The 20,757-nt window shown below is 45.5% G+C and overlaps 1 protein-coding gene across 1 annotated transcript in view; it reads left to right on the top strand.

Annotated features, from left to right (window-relative positions):
• SMOX (spermine oxidase) overlaps window positions 1-20,757 on the top strand; it is a 52,823-nt gene that overhangs the window by 12,435 nt on the left and 19,631 nt on the right. Inside the window, exons 2-3 of the mRNA XM_064712010.1 lie at window positions 14,666-14,900; window positions 19,605-19,831. Coding sequence (XP_064568080.1) covers window positions 14,693-14,900; window positions 19,605-19,831 — 435 coding nt within the window. The 5' untranslated portion in view covers window positions 14,666-14,692. The remainder of the gene's footprint in view (window positions 1-14,665; window positions 14,901-19,604; window positions 19,832-20,757) is intronic.

Genomic DNA, 20,757 nt, shown 5'->3' with positions numbered 1-20,757 from the left:
GGTGGAGGAACTGAAGAATAGTCATTGAATACAGAAGAATTTTTATGGTTGTCCACACCTGGTCTGGTGCCTGTACTAAAAGCGTGATCAGCAGGGAAAAACAGTATTTTTTCCCAAAGGGTAGCTCACATCTCAGCAGCCAAATTCCTGGAAGAGGCTCTGGAGAGAGCCTGTGTCCTTGTTTTGCTTACGTAGCCCCTCTGAGGCACTGCTGGGGGGTAGCTGCAGGTAACTCTTCCCTTCTGCTGCAATTGGAGGCATCCAGGAGAAATGAAGGAGAGTGGGCTGCTACAGATGGTCTCACCAAAGTGTTGGATGTGTTGATAGCATGTTTTCTGTAGCTATACACACCAATATTGCCTTTATCTCCACCCAAATCTGCCAGGTATTGATGTGGACTCAATCCGTCATCAACTTCGAGTTGGGCTTGACTTCAACCTGTACTTATTAAAGAGTGAAGAAGGCTCTGTCATATGCAGTTGATAAGGGAATTTAGAAATAAAAGTGCATATTAAACTGTCAGTAGCATTTTTTCCCCTCTTTATCTGGAAAAAAAATAATGGCATGGGTTGTTTTCTTCCTCCTGCGTGGGCAATTTCTAGACATGCCCAGCACTCGCAGAATTGTTTTTCAAACCCAAGATAACCCTTAGGGTGGTCCTGTCTGCCCCTGCCTGCTGAAGATCAAACCCACACCCAGACAGGCAGGAATCAAAAGCAGAACACCTGCTTGGTTGGTCTCTAGTGTGTTCTTTGCAGAAAGTTTTAAAAGTGTGTTTTATCAGGACAATGAGGAGGTGATGTTAGTGACACCGTGGATTTATCCCACCCTTGTGGCTGAGCATGGATGAGCTGTCCTTGTAGAGGGAGCCACAGGAGGATTGTGTCACTCTAGGTCTTCATTAGGGTTGTTAAGCACTATTTTAAGTTTCCTGAGCTTAAGTCACAGAAGATCTGATGTCTGGAGTGAAGGCCTGGCCTGTGACAGGCAGTTCCTTTGGAAAGCTCTGCAAAGATCCTCGTGTCTCTCCAAAGCAGTGCCCTGTATTTCAGAAAGGAACATTGTGAGCGAGGAGAGCGGGTTTCAGATCACATGTTCCCCAGCAAATACTGTCCTTTCGATAGGAAGACTTGTTGGAGAATGTTAATTGAGTCCCTTTTTAAATGAAGGAGGCTTTGCTTCCTTCCCAAGTTTTCAAAACAAATTTTCCAAATACAGTGCCTATGTTTCATTCAAGTGTAAATCCTTTCTCTTTAACCTGGAAGTTATCCCAGAAAAAAGCCTATCCATTCACTGCAGGACAAACCTTTGTGGTTGCAGAGGAAAAAAAGGAGTGGATCAAATTGTCCAAACAGGAAGGGTATTAAGAAAAGCCTTTGCTCAGTGAGTGGAGCTCTCATTTCAGTTTAAATGGTGTCCTACAAATTCCACTTTACATCTCCATTGCTTTTGAAGCATCACACAATGATTGAGGTGTCTGCTAAATTTAGAAATGACAATTTTTTTCCTGCCAACACGCCAGCCTAGCTGGAGGGATTTCAGCATGCAGTTATGGGATGGATGCAAGCGGTGATTTGAAATTTACTGGCTTGTTATCTCATCTGACTTGCACATAGCTCTGTCCTGGTGGGGATTTAATACCTTACACTGATGCCTTTTCATTCAGAGGGCATTAGTGGAAGTGCTTTTCTGGCACAGCCAGGTGCTTGTGCTGTTTTACATTTGGTGGAGCTGAGGTACTGAAAGGATCCAGCGTGGTGTGCTGAATAAAACGAGCTCCCACCTAAACACGTTGGAATTGTGCTTTATTTTGAGCAAGTTATGGGAAGGATTGTCACTCTTTTACTGCTGTCACATGGGAAGGCTGTGGAAGCAGAGATAAATCACAAGTGTCCCAATTCACAGTTTCTACTGTTTACCATATGACAAATCTTCCTGCTCTGTGAAAAATGTCTTAGATCTAAAACACATCTTTTTTTTTTCTTTCGTCAGCCTGTGGTATTTAATAACTCTCTTTCTGAGCAACATTTCATCTCAGTTCTGTGAAGCTGTTTGAGGCACAATTTATGCAGAGGATCAATACTAAAGTAAACTTCCCTTTGTTTTGGTAAAATGTCTTGATTGTCACAGACAAGAAACATTTTGAGTTCAGGTGTGTGGGGAGAAATGAAAGCACCTTGCAGCAGTGGTAATCCATCACTGGAGTGCATCCCACAGCACTCCAGGCTCCACTTTACCTGCAAGGCACTTAAAACCTCAAAGCACCAAAAGTCGACTGGAGGAGGTTTTCTGTTGGAATCTCCAGACAAAATTTCATCCTCGGGCTTTGTTTTGAAGTTTGCAACAAGACGGGAACAAAGGTGAAGGTGTCATTGTTGTGTTTTCATCTCTTTCCTCACCCACCCTTCTGTTTCTTTTCTTTGGTGTTGTTTGACCTTTAAAGATCCCTTGCAGCCCCAATTATTCTGTGATTTCGTGATTCATGAGCTGTTTCTGCTCTCTGCTCCATTCTGCACTCAGGAGGAAAATCACTCAGCGGGGAGAATTGTTCCTGTCACTTTACAGCAGGGATGTGGTTCTGTATAAAAGATTTTCCATGGCAATACTGATTTCCTTTGGATATCTCTGGGTGACCTGAGCGCACACAGTCTGTAGTGAGGAGACTCTTTTTGCCTTTTGCTTTTGTACTGAAATATTTCTTATCGTCTTATTCAAACCCATGGGGAAAAATTCCCATCTGCCTCAAGGGAAGCTTTTTGGGACCAGACAGCCACTCTGCCAGCCATAACCAAGCCTTAGGATATAAGAACTTAATTCCCAACCTGAATTCCCCTGCCTTGGACTCTGTGCTGCTCTGGGGTGAGTGCACACAGTTTGTAGTGAGTAGACTCTCTTTCCTTTTGTACTCAAGTATTTCTTATTGTCGTACTCAAACTCATGGGGAACAATCCCATATTCCTCAAGGGAATCTTTTTGGGACCAGACAGTCACTCTGCCAGCCATAACCCAGCTTTTAGGATCTAAAGACTTGCTTCCCAACCTGAATCCCCCTGCCCTGGGCTCTGTGCTGCTCAGGGATGAGTGTAGACAGTCTGTAGTACTGAAATATTTCTTATTGTCGTACTCAAACCCATGGGGAAAATTCCCATCTTCTTCAAGGGAAGCTTTTTGAGACCAGCCAGCCACTCTGCCAGCCATAACCAAGCCTTAAGAACTTAATTCCTAACCTGAATTCCCCTGCCTTGGGCTCTGTGCTGCTCTGGGGTGAGTGCACACAGTCTGTAGTGAGGGGACTCTCTTTGCTTTTGTACTGAAATGTTTCTTATCATGTACTCAAACCCACGGGGAAAATTCCCATCTTCTTCAAGGGAAGCTTTTTGGGACCAGACAGTCACTCTGCCAGCCATAACCCAGCCTTCAGGATCTAAGGACTTGCTTCCCAACCTGAATCCCCCTGCCTTGGGCTCTGTGCTGCTCAGGGATGAGTGCACACAGTCTCTAATGCTGAAATATTTCTTATCGTGTACTCAAACCCATGGGGAAAATTCCCATCTTCTTCAAGGGAAGCTTTTTTTGAGACCAGCCAGCCGCTCTGCCAGCCATAACCCAGCCTTCAGGATCTAAGGACTTGCTCCCCAACCTGAATTCCCCTGCCCTGTGCTCTGTGCTGCTCTGGGGTGTGTTTGTGCAGACAGCAGGATGGAGGAGGCTGCGTGAATCGCAGCGTGCTGAGGCCAGCCCTGGGTACGTGTCTGCTGCCTCAGAGCTGGAACATGTGGTTTGTTTAATGCTCCAGCAAAGCACGAGCCCAGGGAAAGTCTCTTTGATACAGCTGCACCTGGAGAGACATATTTTTCCTGGAGTCACGTCTAGTCTGTTCCAGGCTGAAGCTGATCCAGTTACTGTGGGAGTAAATCCATGTGGTGGTTGGCTTTTTTTAATTCTGGTTTCTCTTCACATCGTGTTGCTGTTGGATTTAATGATTTTCCCTGTGGCTTGAATGGTAAAGATGTGGTAACTGCTTGGGGATGGCTTAAAATCAAAGATTCAGTGTGGGTGTTGCTTTCCAAAAGAGAAGAAATAATGCTATTTCGAGAGCTGTGCTGCTATTTCAGGGCAGTTTGGTAGGTCTGGGTTCTGAGAAGTGGTGAGGAAAAATAATTGCTTTTGGCTATCGTGTCTCATATGGTGTGTCCTGAAATGATCCTCATGTACACATGGAGCTGGAACCCGTACTGAGCCTCTCTGCATGGGGATTTGTTCCCTGTCTCACCCTCCTGGTACAGAGGATGGGAGGAGAAGAAAAGATTCCTGTTGAAATTTTGCTCCCAAGCTTGCTGCAACGAATTTAAAACCCCAAACCACAGCAAATTCCCAAGTGTAATATGGACACCAGTGTTTATTTGACTGAGACATGATTGTGTTCTGAGTTGTGCAAACACAGGCATATTTCCCATTTAATTAAGGCTCGTTTTATGAATTAAGATTTCCAAACAATTGGAGAAAGAAGGAGGGTGGAAGAGATAAGATCTCAAGGTTTTGCAGACGGGATAGGGTACAGCTTGTTTTGGCAGCTGGAATGTGACTTTTGCAGGAAACTTGTTTGCAGCATTGTTCTATTAATTATGCCAGTGTTTTTAGCTTATAACCTTTTTTTTCCCCCTGTAGTTTACTGTCTGTCTTTCCTTCCTTTTACAGTCCTGAAACACCAAACTTGGCTTCTGCCAGGAGTGTAGGAGTGGCAATACCTCCCAATGCTCAGTGTGATTGAGGAGCTGGAAATAGGGGTTGGCAGAGCTGGAAATAGGGAACAATTCCCACTAAGGGTTCACCAGAGCCCGGCAAGCTTGCAAAGACACAGGAGAAGACAGGACAGTTTGGGGCTGGTTGTTGCTTGTCCTGTTTCGTTCAACAGCTCTGAGTTGTTCCAGAGCTATCAGCCCTTGGTCCTGTCAGGCTGACAGAGCCAAACTGCAGCTTGATGCTCTGGTTTAGGTTCTGGCCAGCTGTTGCTAGATCCCTGGTGCTCAGTAGGATTTGGAGACCAAAGGCAGTTTGGAATTCTTGGCTAGATCACAATTTCTGTCACCAGGGTTGAGATGGGAATATCCTGTTCGCTGCAGCAGGTTGAGTACAACTGGTGTCCCCTGTTCTTCAGCTTCTCCTGACAGCAGGGGAGTGTTGTGGCAGGAACAGCTGTCTCTGTGATGGGTGGATATTGTGGGATGCATTCTGGGTAGGTGGAATGCATCTTCTACCTATCTGCAGCCTTCCAAACGAGGGGATGCTGATGTGCCAGCGGCAGCACACGCTTGTTCAGTCTGCAGGGGATTTGCAGAGCAGTGCCTGTACTGGATTTGCTCCTGTGTTGCCCAGGGAGCATGCCAGAGCTGTTCTTTTTGTCGCTGCAGTGGAACTCCTTTCAGCTGTGTAATACTGTAGCCTCAGGCACATGAACACAGCGTTGCAGTTTTTACCGTGCTGGATGCAGGGACAGGAGGAGCTCTGTAGCCCAGACTACATTCTCAGCCCATTTCTCTGGGAATCATCTGGGGATGAAGGCTGCCTCCAAAGGGAGTTTGTGATGCTGGAGAGAATCACCTAGTCCTCCATTTTAACCCCACACTGTAAATCAAGATGCTGCCCCACTCACCAAGGTGTGTTCCTGGGAGCAGCTCCCATCCCAGCCCCTGGGAGCTGGCAGAGCCTGCCACGTTCTCACAGTACCCTTCAGCCAGAGGAACACAATTATTTTCATTTCTTTTCCCTCAGATGAGGAGGATTTGAAAAACACATAATGGTGCATTTTATCAGCCAGTTTTAAATGGTGTGATTCATTCCTTGTGCTCTTGGTGTGACGTTCCTTGGTTTATTTTTTTGGATATCCGTGCAGTTCTGGCAGTGCCAAGCACTGTAAGGAAGTGCCCCGTGGCAGACAACCTGCTCTGCCCATATGTTCCCTTTAAAAAAGAAAAAAAAAACCCAGCTCATAATAGGAAGTCTTTATACTGCATGCCAAGACGCTTGGGGCTTGTTAAATATATTCTACTTGTCAACAACTACCCAATTTAAAAAGTAGCCTTGGTGTGAATCAGCTTTGAACAAGTTCATTTGACTCAAGGGATATTTGCAGGCATTAAAACAAGTTGGATCACAGTGGTAAAAATGTGCAGTGGTTTCCTGATCAAAAGCACCATCCAGTGTCCTTTTTTTTGGTTTGGTTTTGTTTTGTATTAATCTCTTTCAGACCTTGAAAAGTGCAGAGATTTTCCCAGTTGGTGATTTTGGAAGTTATTGGGGTGAGTGTTTCTGGGACCGCTGTGTTGCTGGAAAATCAAGTGGTAAAAGAGGTGCCTGGTGCCTCCAAAGCAGCAGGAAATCTTATTCTGGAACTTGTTCCACTATCTTTGTTGATTGAGAGTTAATTATAAAATGTCAAATGTCATGGTTAAGGGTCTTTTTCAGCCTGAGTGGTTCTCTGAGTGCTGTGGTTTATTCTCTTCCTCCCTTCTGCGTTTTTCCTGGATGATGGTGTTGTGGAAAGAGGCAAAGGGGATGGCTGTCCTGGATCATACTTGCAAAAAAATACCATTTCTCAGAACACTTTGTTTTTGTTGTTGTTGTTGAAGAACTCAAACATTTCTGCTTCACTTTCTGGGCCAGCAGTGCAGGACACAGTGTGGTGCTGTGGTGGCAGCCTGCATTCTGCATAAGGTGTGATGGCCTCAGCTTTAATATCCACCAGCTTTGGGCTTCTCTTTCATAACTTTTGGAGCAGTTTACAGAGTTCATTTGTTTTGTGTGCTCTGAAGAAGCACAGCTTCTTCCCAGCTTGGGAAGAGGAGACAGTTTAGTATTGCCTCTTCCCTGTCTCTCCTGAGATGCGGGGAAGGGAAATTCCTGCAAGTGAGGAGGTAAATAAAATTATGCTTGGTGAGATCAACTTCTCAGAGTAAAGGAGACCTGAGTTTGGACAGGCAAAGGTTAATGCTGTATTTCCCTGTCTCCTTTGGGATGTGTCCAGAGGAAGAAGAGCACAGAGCCAGCCTGAAAGTCCCTGTTGCCTTCAAAAAACCAGTGCTGAGGAGGTTTGGGAGCGAGCTGCAGGTTTGGGGTGTGGGAAAAACGGGAAGCATTTTGGCACACTGCTGTCCAGGAGTACACGTGGTGTGTCATTAATGCCTTTCCTTCCTTGATGTCTGATCCAGCCTGAACTCTGTGTGTGTCAGTCACTGGGCTGGGTCAGTAATTTGTAAATGGAGCTGGTGATGCTGATGTAAGAGCAGCATTTTCAGTGCCTTGAGCCATGCTGGATGGCTTGGGCTTTTACAGGGATAAATTGTGGTGGATGGTAGCATTTATCTTCACTTCCAGCTTGTTTTTGTCTCACAACCACCCCTATAAATTCCAGCAGCTCTCTGGAAATCAAACCACTTCATTTCAGATTCTGCCTGTGGAAATACAAGGCAGGACACAAGCTGCTTGCTGGCACAGGAGTGCTGGCTTGTTTTTGGGAGCCTGTGTCCCTTGTCCCACCATGGTGACAAAGATGAGCCTGGTCATCTTTCCATCCTGAGGGCTGGTGGGCAGAGATGAGGCATGCAGGATAAATGGTGTGGGATCTCAGCACCTCAGACTGAGGTGCTGAGCCACCGAGACACCTGGGGGCTCGGAGTCCCGAATGTTCAGAGTGTTGTGCTGGACTTTGATCCTACAGGAGACGACACCTGTATGAGGATAGGAGGTTCACCGGGTGAATGGTGAAGGGATTAGTTATTAGAGAGTGAGACACAGGGTTAGGATTTCTGTACAGGGGGTTAGAGAAGTAAGATGAGGAATTGGGCGTGTCTGTCTTCTTCTCTTCTTCTCCTCCATTTCTGTGGTGATGGTGGCACTTGGGATTGTCTACTAAAAGTGCACTGGCATAAGGTAAAAGGTATTGGAAAATTATAAATTTGTAACATAACTTTGGTAAAGATAGGTGACGCCGAAGGCGGCACAGTGTGCTCATGCTGGCTGCTGAGCAGACTCTGTCGGGCGAAAGAAAATCTTTTAGATAAACAATTAATAAACACAGAGACCGAAAGAAGAACTGAAGCTCTTCTGTCCTTTGATACGCGGGCTGCCCCAAGGCCCCCCGGCCTTCCAGCCCTCCAAACAGCCGAAAACCGGCAAATGGTGTGGGATGCAGCAGAGAGGGTGCTGCAGAGATGATGGAGATGTTTCACTCAAACCCTCCTTGAGACCAGGCAGGGTTGCTCACTCAGCCTCACGGGTCCCTGTGCAGCACCTGCAAGGCTTCTTTGCTCTGCTCAGGCAGGAAGAGGTGATAGGATGGAGTCTCACTGATAGGACAAACAGGGGTTTTGCATGTGTCTTTTGTTCCAAGTATTGAAAAAACACTGTGTTCAAGAAGAACTGTGTTCATTTCTGTGCTTCCAGTGCAGTAAAGCTCCCGTGGAGCTGCAGACACAGCTGGCTCAGGCTGGTGTTTGCACAGCACCTGTACAAAGGCAGCTTGGAACATCTGGTGTCATCCCATGTCTGACTGATGTGGAGACTTAGGATCAATTAATAACACTCCTGAAAGGGTGTAAGTGGTGGTTTTGAAAAGAGTTGTGAGTTTGGTGTGCAGCCTGCTGGGTTAAAAAGGAGGGAGAAGGGAAAAAGAGACATCTTCCAGTTTGACATGTTTGCAGCATGGAGAGCTTGGAAAGAGCATCTTGAAATAACAGGCAGCAAGGATTAATGTGCTTGTGTTTGAGAAGGCTGATGAAAGGGGGAAGGAGGGAGAAGTTACAAAATTCTTGTTTTGTTGTGCCAGGAGCTGTGGAGAACCACAGCTCGCAGCATCAGGAGGCACTGACAGGCAGTGCTGGAGCCAGCCCAGAAATCCCTTCCACTTCTGTGTCTGCTCAGAGATAGGATGTGTCCTGACCTGTGCTCAGGGAGCAGCCTGAGTCTGAAACCTGCAAAGGTGTTAAGGGAGATAAAATTGCTCCAAGCAGAATAATCCTTCCAAGCACTTCTCCCTCAGCTTAGGGAAAAAGGTGCATTAGAGATGATGACTGGAAATTTTGTTATTGTAGTTACTTAGGTGAGGGTTATGCACTACAACCATGCTCAGCACAAAGAATGTTGGGCTGTGTAATGAGTTAATGGCCTAACAACTGCAGTGTCTTTACATCTGCTAAGTCACCTTTCTCTTTCTCTTTCACCTTTCTCTTTCTCTTTCACTTTTCTCTTTCTCTTTCTCTTTCACCTTTCTCTTTCTCTTTCATGTTTCTCTTTCTCTTTCAAAAGCTCTTTGGTGGAGCTTTTGCTTTCAGGCTCAGCTAACAGTGCTTTCAGATAAACACTTCTCCTTATGCAGCTGATGAAATAATAGAGGTTATTACATCTATTGAAAAAAAAAGCTTTTGAAACTCTGGATCAAAAAGTTTGCTGGTATTATTATTTTTTAAACAAAATTTTTTACTGTTTTTATCATGGTAGATTCCCAAGGTGCAAAGGACACAAAATTTTGTTTTGCAATTCAAACCTGCCCATCTCCAGTGAATTGGCAGGATAATTCCCAGCGCCACAGTCGGGTCTTCTCCTGGGACTGGAGTGTAAATGTTTATGACAGATTGAATCCTGAGTTGAAAGCTTCAACCAGTATCCTCTCTGTCTTTAGAGGAAAGTATTTCAACAGCTGATTAGTGTCATTGTTAAAATTAGATATTTTACTTTTGTTGTGATTTTTTTTCTGGCTTCTGCTCTTGGTTTCTCAATCTCGCTTTGTGTCTGCTTAGATTGAATTAATTTGGTGTCAGATTTTCTCTGTAAACACTTTCAGGCTGTGATGACAAACCTGTATTATAAACACATGTGTGTGCAGTGCCCCTTCATGTGTTGATTGTATTTTGAATAGCTGCACTTAAAATAATGAGGAAATAGTAGTGTGTTTATTTCTTGTGCTTCCATTTAGGCTTTCAGCTGACTCTTGTTGCTTTTATCCAAGCTCCTTTCAAACACATGCAATATCATTGCTTAGCTTTCTGGTTAGGGATGATGCTGAATTCTCATCAAATAAAAACCTACAGGGAATAAAGTGATTCTGGTTATTTTTTCTGCTGGTCTGTGCAGTCAGCAGGGAATTTGTTTGTGTTGATGGTGCATTTCTCACTCTCCAGACTGGCTGTTACACTTGTTAGTGCGAAGGCTGTGTTGATTCAACACAATTTCAGAGCACTCAGAAAGGTCAGGTGACCTTTTAAAACGGTCTGTAAGCTCCCTTCCATCCTGAGGCGGGAATGCCAGGGGTCAGCAGGATGGATCTCTCCTCCTCTCCATGCCCTGAAAGTGAAGTGGGCAGCAAATGCCAGCTGAACACCTGAAACAGTGACAGGGCTGAGATGGGTCCCTCTGGGATGACCATGAATTTGGTCTGGGAGTGCCAGCAGTCCCAGCTCATGGGTAAATGACAACCTGCTGTGTGATACACAGTCTGAAGGAAGGTCACTTTTTAAAGATTAACCAGTCCTGGTGGAAAACCCCAAACAAACCCCCAAATCCTGACCAACCTTCAGCCAAGCCTTCAAGCGCACAAGCCTTGTTTTTAGAGCATTGCCTTGCCCAGGTCTTTGTGTCAGCAGGGCTACAACAATACTGCCACAGGAGAAGTTGGGTGAGCTAAGAATAGCAGATTTCCTTGAGAAAGGCTTTTGTTTATTTTGGTTTTCTATTTTTAAATAGTTGGAGCCTTAGCGACCTTTTTCTGAGGGGTCCTAGAAGAATTGCCTGGTCACAGAGTATTGTTGTAGTAAGGAGGGCAGTTGTGAACTGCCTTAATTCTTTGGCTTCTTCCTTTTCTTCCTTGTGACCTGCAAGGTTTTACTGGCAAAATAATGGGAAAAAAGAAAATCATGAAGTTGTCACCCCACTGAACTTGTAGCGAGTACAAATACCAGGAGTGGAAACCCATGATTCTGGCTTGGTAAAATGATGGCCATCTCAGAAGATGTATTTTTGCAAAGATTTGTCTGCTGGAAAACAGCAGTTATGTTCAGGATTTTTTGGTTGTTGGTGTGTTTTTTTTGTTTTTTTTTTTTTGGGGGGGAGGGGTTGGTTTTAGGGAATTTTTTCAAGGTGTTCATTTGGGATTTTTTTGAACAAAGGAAACGGACAGGAGTGAGAGGGGATGAATGGAGGATAATTTCTCCTATGCAGTCAGGGCTAGAATGGTGATAGAGACTGAGAAAAAGGGGCAAGTCTGGAAGTACAATTGATTAAAATGTCCTGAGTGAGGCACTTAGAAGCATAAGAGCTAAGAGGATTGAAGCTGTATGTTTTAGACAAAAGGAAGATGTGTATTTGGATATTTTCTTCTTGTGGGTAACCAGTGCTTCTTGGCTGTCTCACAGAAACTGTGTAAGCAAGACAAAGCAAAGAATTTTACTTTGAGTGAAGCTGTGATTTAGTGCTACCCTTGCTCTTAGATGGACACCAAGTAAAATTACAGTCTGAGAGAGATTCACAGTACAACAGCCAACACACTTCTTATCCCTGTGATTAAAAGAGAAAAGAAAAAAAACAAAATGAAAGAGAAACAAGCCTTTTTGGCAATCAAGAAGAAGTAAAAAGCCAAACTGTCTTTGTGTCAGAGGACTTGGAAATATCCACTGGCTTGAGAGCCCTGCTTGGTGGCTTGGCAAGTGCTGAAGGGAGGGCACTGCACACAAAGGGTGACAGAACAAGAGGATACAGTCTCAAGCTGCACCAAGGGAAATATAGGTTGGATATTAGGAAAAAGTTTTTTATGGAAAGAGTGATAAAGTCCTGGAATTTTCTGCCCAGGGAGGAGGTGGAGTCCCCATCCCTGGGTGTGTTTAACAAAGCCTGGATGTGGCACTGGGTGCCAGGGTTTAGTTGAGCTGTTGGGGCTGGGTTGGACTCGATGATCTTGAAGGTCTCTTCCAACCTGGTCATTCTGTGAATTCTGTTTTATGTGCTTGTCTCACGCATGAGCCTACCAGAGAGAATACTTGATGCTGAAATAAAGTCTAGTGGGGGCTTTCTATATTTATACCACCTGTTCATTCCACTGTGGAATGTGGATCCTGGTTGGAAAGCTCAAGCTTTTGCTGAATTTTAATTGCCTTTCCCTGCTGATCATATGGTACAGGTTGTTGGCTAATTAAGGGTGGTTTCCAAATCAGGGTTCTGTACACACAGAATACCCTGCTATTTTCTCATCTGTCTAGACAGGTCACCTATTCCAGTATTTAAATGCTGAAACAGGAGGGAAAACATTTTCTTGGAGGTTTCATGTGAAGAATTCACAGCAGCTTGCCAATGCCAGGATGAGGAAAGCTATGCTTAAAGAACTGAGCTAAACCCCTTCAGTTTCTACTGAATATAGATGGCAGAAAAGATGTTCCTTTACAGTGGCAATGAAAATACATGGACCAAAGTGTTATCAGGAGAATGAGGAGGGGAGAGGGTTGTACAGTGTCTGTGGGAGGGAATTCTCCCTTTCTGTTCTGCCCTAGTGAGAGCCCACCTGCAGTGCTGGCACCCCCAACAGCAGAAGGACCTGGAGCTGCTGGAGAGAGTCTGGAGCAGGCCATGGAGATGCTCCAGGGATGGAGCCAGGCTGGGAGAGCTGGGAATGTTCACCCGGAGAAGGGAAAAATCCAGGGAGAGCTCAGAGCCCCTTCCAGAGCCTGAAGGGCGGCTTACAAAAAAGACAGAGAGTGACTTTTTACACAGGCAGACAGTGACAGGACAAGGAGGGAACAGTTTAAAACTAGAGGGAGCTTTAGATTGGACATTGGGATGAAGGTCTTCCCTGTGAGGGTGGAGAGGCCCTGGCACAGGGTGCCCAGAGAAGCTGTGGCTGCCCCTGGATCCCTGGAAGTCCATGGCCAAGTTGGACAGGGCTTGGAGCACCCTGGGCTAGTGGAAGGTGTCCCTGCCCATGGGAGGGGCTGGAATGGGATGAGCTGGAAGGTCCCATCCTTGAGAATTCTGTGATCGACCTTCTGTTGGGCTGTGGCCGTTGGAAGCTGCTGCAGTGGCAGTTGGAGCTGATGCAGGGCCGGCTGGGACAAGCTGCAGTGGCAGAATCAGAGTTTGCACACACTGTGCAAATCCCTCTTGCAGGTGAGTCCACAGAAGGGTGGATTGAGCTGAAGCTGTTTCAGTTGAAACCAAACATTTTCAAAAGAGTTGTCAGAGCTCCAGTGGGACCATTCTCCTCTTCATGGCACTGCCTAAATCCCTGCCGACTGCAGTCTGGTGTCAGCTCCCTTACAGACAGTGGATATTGCTTGGTCAACAAACATAAAATTCTCTAAAATCCTGGAGAAAAAGGGACTCTCCAAATGAAACTGCTTCATTAGTTCCTGTGATCACGTACTACAGTAGGCCAGCAGTGTTTTAAGTCGACCCTTCTGGTGATGGAAGAGAGGAGTAGGAATCTTTGTCAGTGGCCAAGTGTTGGGAGAACTGAGGAAGAACTCAGAATGGATATCCAGCAGCTTGGCAACAGGTAGAGGCAGCACACTGTGAGCTCCTTGGATATCTCTGTTTGGGGAGGGAGGAGGGGGAGGCAAGGGATTCTGTTTGTGATTTATCCAAAATACTGGGCATCAGCTGATTCCAGGGCTGATAAATCCTGGGCTGTGTGTTTATCCTCTGCAAGTTGGGACTCATGTCAGCTCAGGTCTGGAGGGGTAGGGATCTCTGCACCCGGTTCTTTGTGCTCCTGAGGGCAGGGGTGAACCACCCAGAACCAGGTAAATACATGCTGGCTTTTGTGAATAAAGACATCCTGCACTGGAAATCCCTGCTCTGGGGTTGAACCATAACCATGGGCTCAGGCCATGGTCCCACCTACTGAAATGATGTGATGGGACCTGAGAAATAAAGGTAGATAGCAGTAAAAAGGTTGTCTTCTATGAGTTTGCCAAGGAAAACAGGGTCCTGCTTGCAGGAGCAGTTGAATATATTGGTAGGTGGAGATTTGGGTAGATTTGGACTAGTCAGGACTGGTGTGGGTTTGAACCTCTCATCTAAGCCTGAGGCTGAGCCTGATGTGGCAGGACAATGTTGGCAAGACAATGTTGGCTGCATTTTGTGAAATTTTGGAGTGGCCCTTGTTGACTTCCATCATTTGAAACATTTTCTTGCCTGTCCCATTTCTGTAATGGCTGGCTTGGGATCCAATGTCCTTGCTTTGAGCTAAATCCTCCTTACCTCCTCCCCTACTTAGGGGATCTAAAATTCAGGCTTTGTGGTTGCCACAGTGGCAAAGTGGAGCTTCATTGCTGGGTTGTAGAGCTTGTCAGCACTGAGGACGTGGTTCTCTTTCTTTTAAAAGCCTTCACCACAAAATTACCACTTTTGGAGGTTGTATAAAAAGATGTGCGTTTGAAAGTCCTTTGACTTGTTTGGAAACAGTCTACATGGCACGAAAGGGTGGAGATTTCTGAAGTTCTTGGTGCTCTAGGCTAAAAAGTTGTTTTGCATCCCAGCTTGACCTCAGTTATCCTTTCTGTGCATCCCGTGTTGAAGGCTGGGTCTAACTCACCAAGTTTTTCTTTTCTGCCGGACTTTTTTTGATCTTTTAGCTGCAGAGGATAAGCTGGATCTGAGCACAACTATTCCCTTCCTCCTACAGGTTCCTTAGAAAGAGAGCTTGGACGGCATGCAAAGTTGTGAAATATCTGCAGACAGCACGGATGATCCTCTTAGTAGTGGCCTACGGAGAAAGCGACAGCCTCGAATAGTCGTGATCGGTGCTGGGCTCGCGGGCCTGTCGGCAGCCAAGGCGCTCCTGGAAGGCGGATTCACGGATGTAACAGTCCTCGAGGCGACCGACCGCATCGGGGGCCGCGTGCAGAGCGTCCGACTCGGTGAGTCTTTCAGATTTCTGGGGTTTTATGGCTTTGTTCTTCTTTTTGATTTCGGGCAGCTTTGGTGTGTGGGCCTCTGTCGGGTTTGTTGTTGCTGGAATGGCTCCTGAGGTATTAAAAGTCTTTTTTCCCAGCCTTGAAACTGAAGAAGAATTCAGGATTCCTTGCCTCTGGTTCTCAAGGTTGTTTATTTCTCTTATCTAATCCATTCCTTCTTTGACCTGCTGAGATCTGTCCAGCAGGTCAGGTTGTGGCACAGTTCCTGCCCTTGGGGTGGTGTTAGCGTTTTATACTAAAAACTACCTGTACTTTATTTACAATAATTTTCCACTACCCATCACCTATGTTAGACAGTCTGTCTCTACTCTAAACCAATCCAGAAGTGCCACCATCACAGCAGAAGATGGAGGACAAGAAGAAGAAGAAAGACAGGACACGCCCAGATTCCTTTATCTTGCCTCTTGAACCCCCACTCTAAAAACCCCAAAATTCCACTTTTTCACCCCACGATAAATTCACTAACATTCTACTCAAACTCTTGTGGCTTGTAACTCTTCACACAAAGTTGGTAACTTGTTCCATGGGCTAAGATCAAAGGCACAGGTGTTTGTGACTCTGTGCCAAGGTCTCTGAGCCCCCTGCCAGGGTCTGGAGTCCTCCAGGGCAGTCAGAGGAATGTCCTGGGTTCTGACAGGTCTGGGTTTCATATAAGGGGATGGTGAACTCTCCTCACAGAGCAGGGAGACACAACAATGCCTTCTCTAGCTGGGGGACCCAAGGGCACCTGGATCCAGATCTCAGGTGCAAGAGTATAAACAACATGGACTGAAGAGAGAAAAAATGAGAAGGATGGGTCTTCATGGGCTGGGGCTGCAATTGGACAATTAGCTCCAATATGCTAAAGGACCAAAACTTATAAAAATGTGAGATCTTGTGACCAAGTCCTATTTTTGCTTCCGTCTTGGAGCCATCCAGGCAGAGCCAAAGCTGTGGCTCTGGTACTGCCAGGGTGTGGCCTTTGAAGGCCCTTCAATAAATATCCTTTTATTCCCCTTAACTCTGTATAGACTCTGTTCCAGCTGTTTAAGGCGACCACAAAGGGACAGTGAGACACCTGGAAATGGCATCAGCACCTGCAGAGGGCTGCTGGTGAGGTTTGTGTGGCCACGAGGTCAGATGAACTTTGAAAATGGGGTTATGTACATGTGTGGAATGGTTTGAGGTGTGGCATGTCAGGAGAGTAAATATTTAAATTCTTGGCTGCCTCTGGGGGCAGGTGGATGGTTCTGTGCTGTCTCGTGCCTCAGTTGTGACCCAGGGCTGCTGCAAACCTGTGTTTCCATGAAATAAATGATTGGGGTGATTGTTTTCTCTGGCACAGGAAGAGCTCTGTGTAACAGGTCTGTGACTGAGTAACTGTACCCAGACTGTTTCCACCCAGGTTTTCCAGCTTGACTCGTTCCCAGGAGCAGCCAGTAAATCTCCAGGCTGTTGAAGGGTTGTTTCTCAGGGCTTAGAGCCCTTGGAAAGGGGAAACCCCGAGCTGTTCTGCTTCACAAACAACCCCATTCATTTCCCTAAAACTAATTTACTGCCTAGGGTGCTACCCACTGGGAATCAGGCTGCTGGGAAAACATCTCCACTGTATCCCTTTATCCTGATTTTCAGCTTTCCTACCTCTGCAGCCTCCTTTCTTTGTGTGTAATAAAGGTGCAGACTGAATATATTTGAATGCCAGGTCAATTAAAAAACCTCTACAGGCAAAACTCCTGGAACAAACATTGTCCTTTGTAGCACAGGAGTCACTGAAGCTGTTCCGGGTATCCAGAAGGACATTGCTTCTCTTTTCTCTGCAGGAGGCATAAAGCTCTCTGCTCTTCCTGAATTGCTTTCCTGATTTCAATTAACTCATTCTGTTTCTGATCCCACTCTGGATGTTACCTTTGCCCTCTTGCTGTCCTGCTTTATTTTTATTTCTTAGGTGCTTGCATCACTTACTGTGTTTTGCTTGATAAACTCACTGCAGTAAATAAACTGCAGCCTCCTGTGAACTTGCAGAAGGGAAACCAATGGAAAGGCAGTTGGAAAAATCTAATCTCTAGAGGTTTGAGTAGGGCACTTTACATTCTGCTGAGACTTGGCATAGAGGTTAGGATGGGAAGTGTGTCCTTTACACACAATCCGCTGCATTAAAAATATCCTGGATGTGATGCCTGTGAGAGGAGGGAAGTGTGAAAGAGCTGAAATCTTTGGGGAGCCACAGATCATTCTCCCAGTGCACCTGTGAAATAGTTCTGGTGTTTTAGTACAGAGCCTGAATCTCTCATCTTTGCCCACCTTCACCAATAACTCACATCTTCGCTGGGAATCCGCCTCCTCCTCATTAACACCTCTTAATTAACAGGAGAGGAGAGCAGGTGTTTCAGTCTGGAGGCAGTCTCAGAGTTTGTAGATGTAACTGTTGCAGAGCAGAGGCTGGCATCCAAAGTCTTAGTCTTTTATTAATGTTTTAAAATTCCAAACTGTCTTTTCTTATCTTTCTGTTATCTTCTCATATGCCAGCTCCCCAGGTTGCCCTGTGTGGGTGTGGGCTGCAGTTCTCTGCTAAGGTGGATCCGTGTTCTGGCTCTGGCCTCTCCTGTCTGCACACTTGACTAAAGATCTGATTTAAATTTCAGCAGAACTACTAATTAGGAAGAAATTATTTCCTGTTGTGAGGGTGGGGAGGCCCTGGCACAGGCTCCCCAGAGAAGCTGGGGCTGCCCCTGGAGCCCTGGAAGTGTCCAAAGCCAGGTTGGATGTGGCTTGGATCAGTTTAGTTTAATGGAAGATGTCCTTGGCCATGGCAGGGGCGGGAATGGGATGATCTTTATGGTCCCTTCAAAACCCCAAACCATTCTGGCATTGTGGCACCTTCTCAGGGTTATATCTGAATCCTTCCCCCTCACCGAGCCACGTCTTGTAGGGGACAGTATTTTCCTGTAAGTGCACAAACTGTTGCTTCTCTGCTGTTTTGGTTTTTTTTGTTGTTGTATGGCATGATTAATTCCAAATAGAATTTTGAACCTAAAATCCTGAAAGTAATTTGGCTGTCTCTGTTTAAAAGAATTTTATTCAATTTTACACTTTTAAGTAACAATCATTTAACTTACACCTGGTAAAACCTGGCTTACCTGGTAGTGATGATAGTGAGCATGAATATTGCAGGCAAGAATTAGCTTTTGATTTGTTGCTATTTGATTATGTTCCACACAGCTCAACAGGAGAACTTGGAGCACACCATCACTGTCACCAAGCACTAAGGCAGCAGCAGGACCTGCTGGCAGTTTGTTTTCTTTGAAAAATCAGGATTGCTGTGCAGCAGAGACCAAACTCCTGCCCTAGAGCAGGAGGCAGGAGCATTCCTGCTGCTGCTTGGCTCAGCCTGAGTTGCAGGAGGATTGCATTAACCAGGGGGCTGCCACTTGCAATATTGATGAGCTCTCTACCTTTGGCTGCCGGTGTTCAGTCATTTCCACCTGGCTGGGGGCTCTGGGGTGTGTTGGAGTCAGTGGCACTGAAGTGTTCAGGTCTGTGTGTTGTGTTGCTCTCTGGAGCAGGTGTAAAAACCAAACCTCCTGCTGTAGTGCAGCTTTTGAAGGGCAGTCAGCACAGCTCTCACTGACAAAGGGGCTGCTTGGAAAATGAGATCTGTGGAGCTTCCCTCAGGGGCAGGGGCTCAGCCAGGGAACAGCATTCCTTGGAGCTCTCACCCTTGAAACCTGACTGCAGCACAGCTCAGTGCTGCAGTGCCTCTCTGTCTGAGCATACATTTACATGTTAAACAGCAAATGATAGCTGGGAACTGCACCATCCTTTCTTCAGCAAGCAGGATCCTATTAATTATCCTGCTTAATCAGGCATTCCCACACTGCTGCAGGGGTGCTGGGAGATGCCCAGCTCTGTCAGACTTTAAACTAGCTTTGGCCTTCTGAGAATCTGTCAAAATATAGGGGGATACATGACCCAAGCTTATTTTTAGCACCTCCTTTCAGCTGCTGAGCATCCCCCTGTGCTCTCAGCCCAGTCTGGCAGTGCTGGATTTGGGGGGGACAAAGCCCTCGTGCAAATCCTGATGGTTGTAAGGGATGGAGAGAGTGGGGCTGACCACATTCTTTGTGTTTTTCAAGCAGAGAGAGTACAGATGATGAAAACAAAATGCTTTTGGTGTTTATCCTGACAGTGCCTCTTTTTAAAGAAGCTGATATAGAAATATCCATAGTCATAGTAATAAATTACAGTCTATTTACTCATTTGGGGAATGGAAATGCATGTTTTATTGCAGTTAATCTGAGGTGTATTTGTAAATAACAACCACTTTAGTCACAGGACAGGGTTCAGTATTCAGGCCAATGTTGCAATCCACGTTTTCCTACATGGTGAGAGCTGGGAACAGAGAAGGGCTGAATTTCTCCTTGAGTATCAGAGATGTGTCACTGTGAGGGATCTTTATTGCAATATCCCATCCTTCTGGGCAATACCTAAACCTGTATCCCAAAGGACCAATTTGAAGAATGCTGGCATTGTGTCTAACACAGAAAAACTCCCTTAAAGGGATGTTCAAACATGTGCTGTCCTTGGGCAATTCTGCTTTTGCACATTTTATGAGAAGCTTCCAGGAAAACAGGCTTCCATAACCAGTTTGCTTGGCTTCCTCTCCTGCAGGGCATGCCACTTTTGAGCTGGGAGCTACGTGGATTCATGGTTCACATGGAAACCCAGTCTATCATCTAGCAGAAGACAATGGTTTGCTGGAAGAGACCACAGACAGCGAGAGGAGCGTTGGGCGGATCAGCCTTTACTCCAAGAATGGGGTGGCTTATCACCTCACCAACAGCGGGCAGAGGATCCCGAAAGATGTGGTTGAAGAATTCAGTGATTTATACAACGAGGTTGGTGTCCAGCTGCTTTGGCAAGTGCTAGATTTGCCTGGAACACTGAGACTCTTTGGTCTCAGTTCCCGGTTAGAACATTCCAGGACAAAGGTAGAAATCGGAAAAAAAAAAAAAATAATCAGTGCTAAGTTTTCTCTCATCTGCTTCACTGTATCCTATTTCTCTGATGTGGGATTAACTCTCTGTGGTGAGGAATAACAATCTTTCCATGTGTGTAATCAATGTAATCACTTCCAGCAACTATTTCTGGGGAGATCCAGTAATTAATCCAGCACTTAATTAAAAGAGTAGTGGAGCTGTGGTGGTGTTTGCAGGGGTCCCAGGACAAGGGAAGAGATGAGAATCTTGACATTGTTTCAGAAGGCTGATTTATTATTTTATAATATATATTATATTAAAAGAAAATTATACATTAAACTCTGCTAAAAGAATAGAAGAAAGGATTTCTTCAGAAGGCTAGCAAGGAAAGGAATGGAATGATAATAAAACCTTGTGACTGCTCCCAGCCTCGACACAGGTGGCTGTCATTGGTCATCAAGTAAAAACAGTTTTACATGCTGGGTAAACAAATCTCTAAATCACATTCTAAAGCAGCAAAACATGGAGAAGCTGAAGCTTCTCAGGAGAAAAGATCTTAATTAAAGGATTTTTCATAAAATATGCCTGTGACATGAAGGGATCAAATTGCTAAACAAAGTAGAATGCAAAACCTTAGCAACAACCAGCTAAATATTGTATCCCTGTGACTTTTTATTGGTTATAAATACAATGAAATGCTGTGTGGTGTGCCAAAGTCAGTGCAGTTTTGTAGGAATTGAAAGTTTTTTTGCATCAGAGGGAAAGGAACATCTTTTCTGGGAGATTTCAGAGCAGCATGGACTTCAGTTGAAGGTTATTTAAACTCTTTTGCTTGCCAAAGTTAA

The sequence above is a fragment of the Zonotrichia leucophrys genome, chromosome 4, assembly GCF_028769735.1.
Source record: "Zonotrichia leucophrys gambelii isolate GWCS_2022_RI chromosome 4, RI_Zleu_2.0, whole genome shotgun sequence".
NCBI lineage: Eukaryota > Metazoa > Chordata > Aves > Passeriformes > Passerellidae > Zonotrichia > Zonotrichia leucophrys.
The sequence above is the reverse complement of the archived record's forward strand: the minus strand, read 5'-3'. Positions and strand labels throughout refer to the sequence as shown.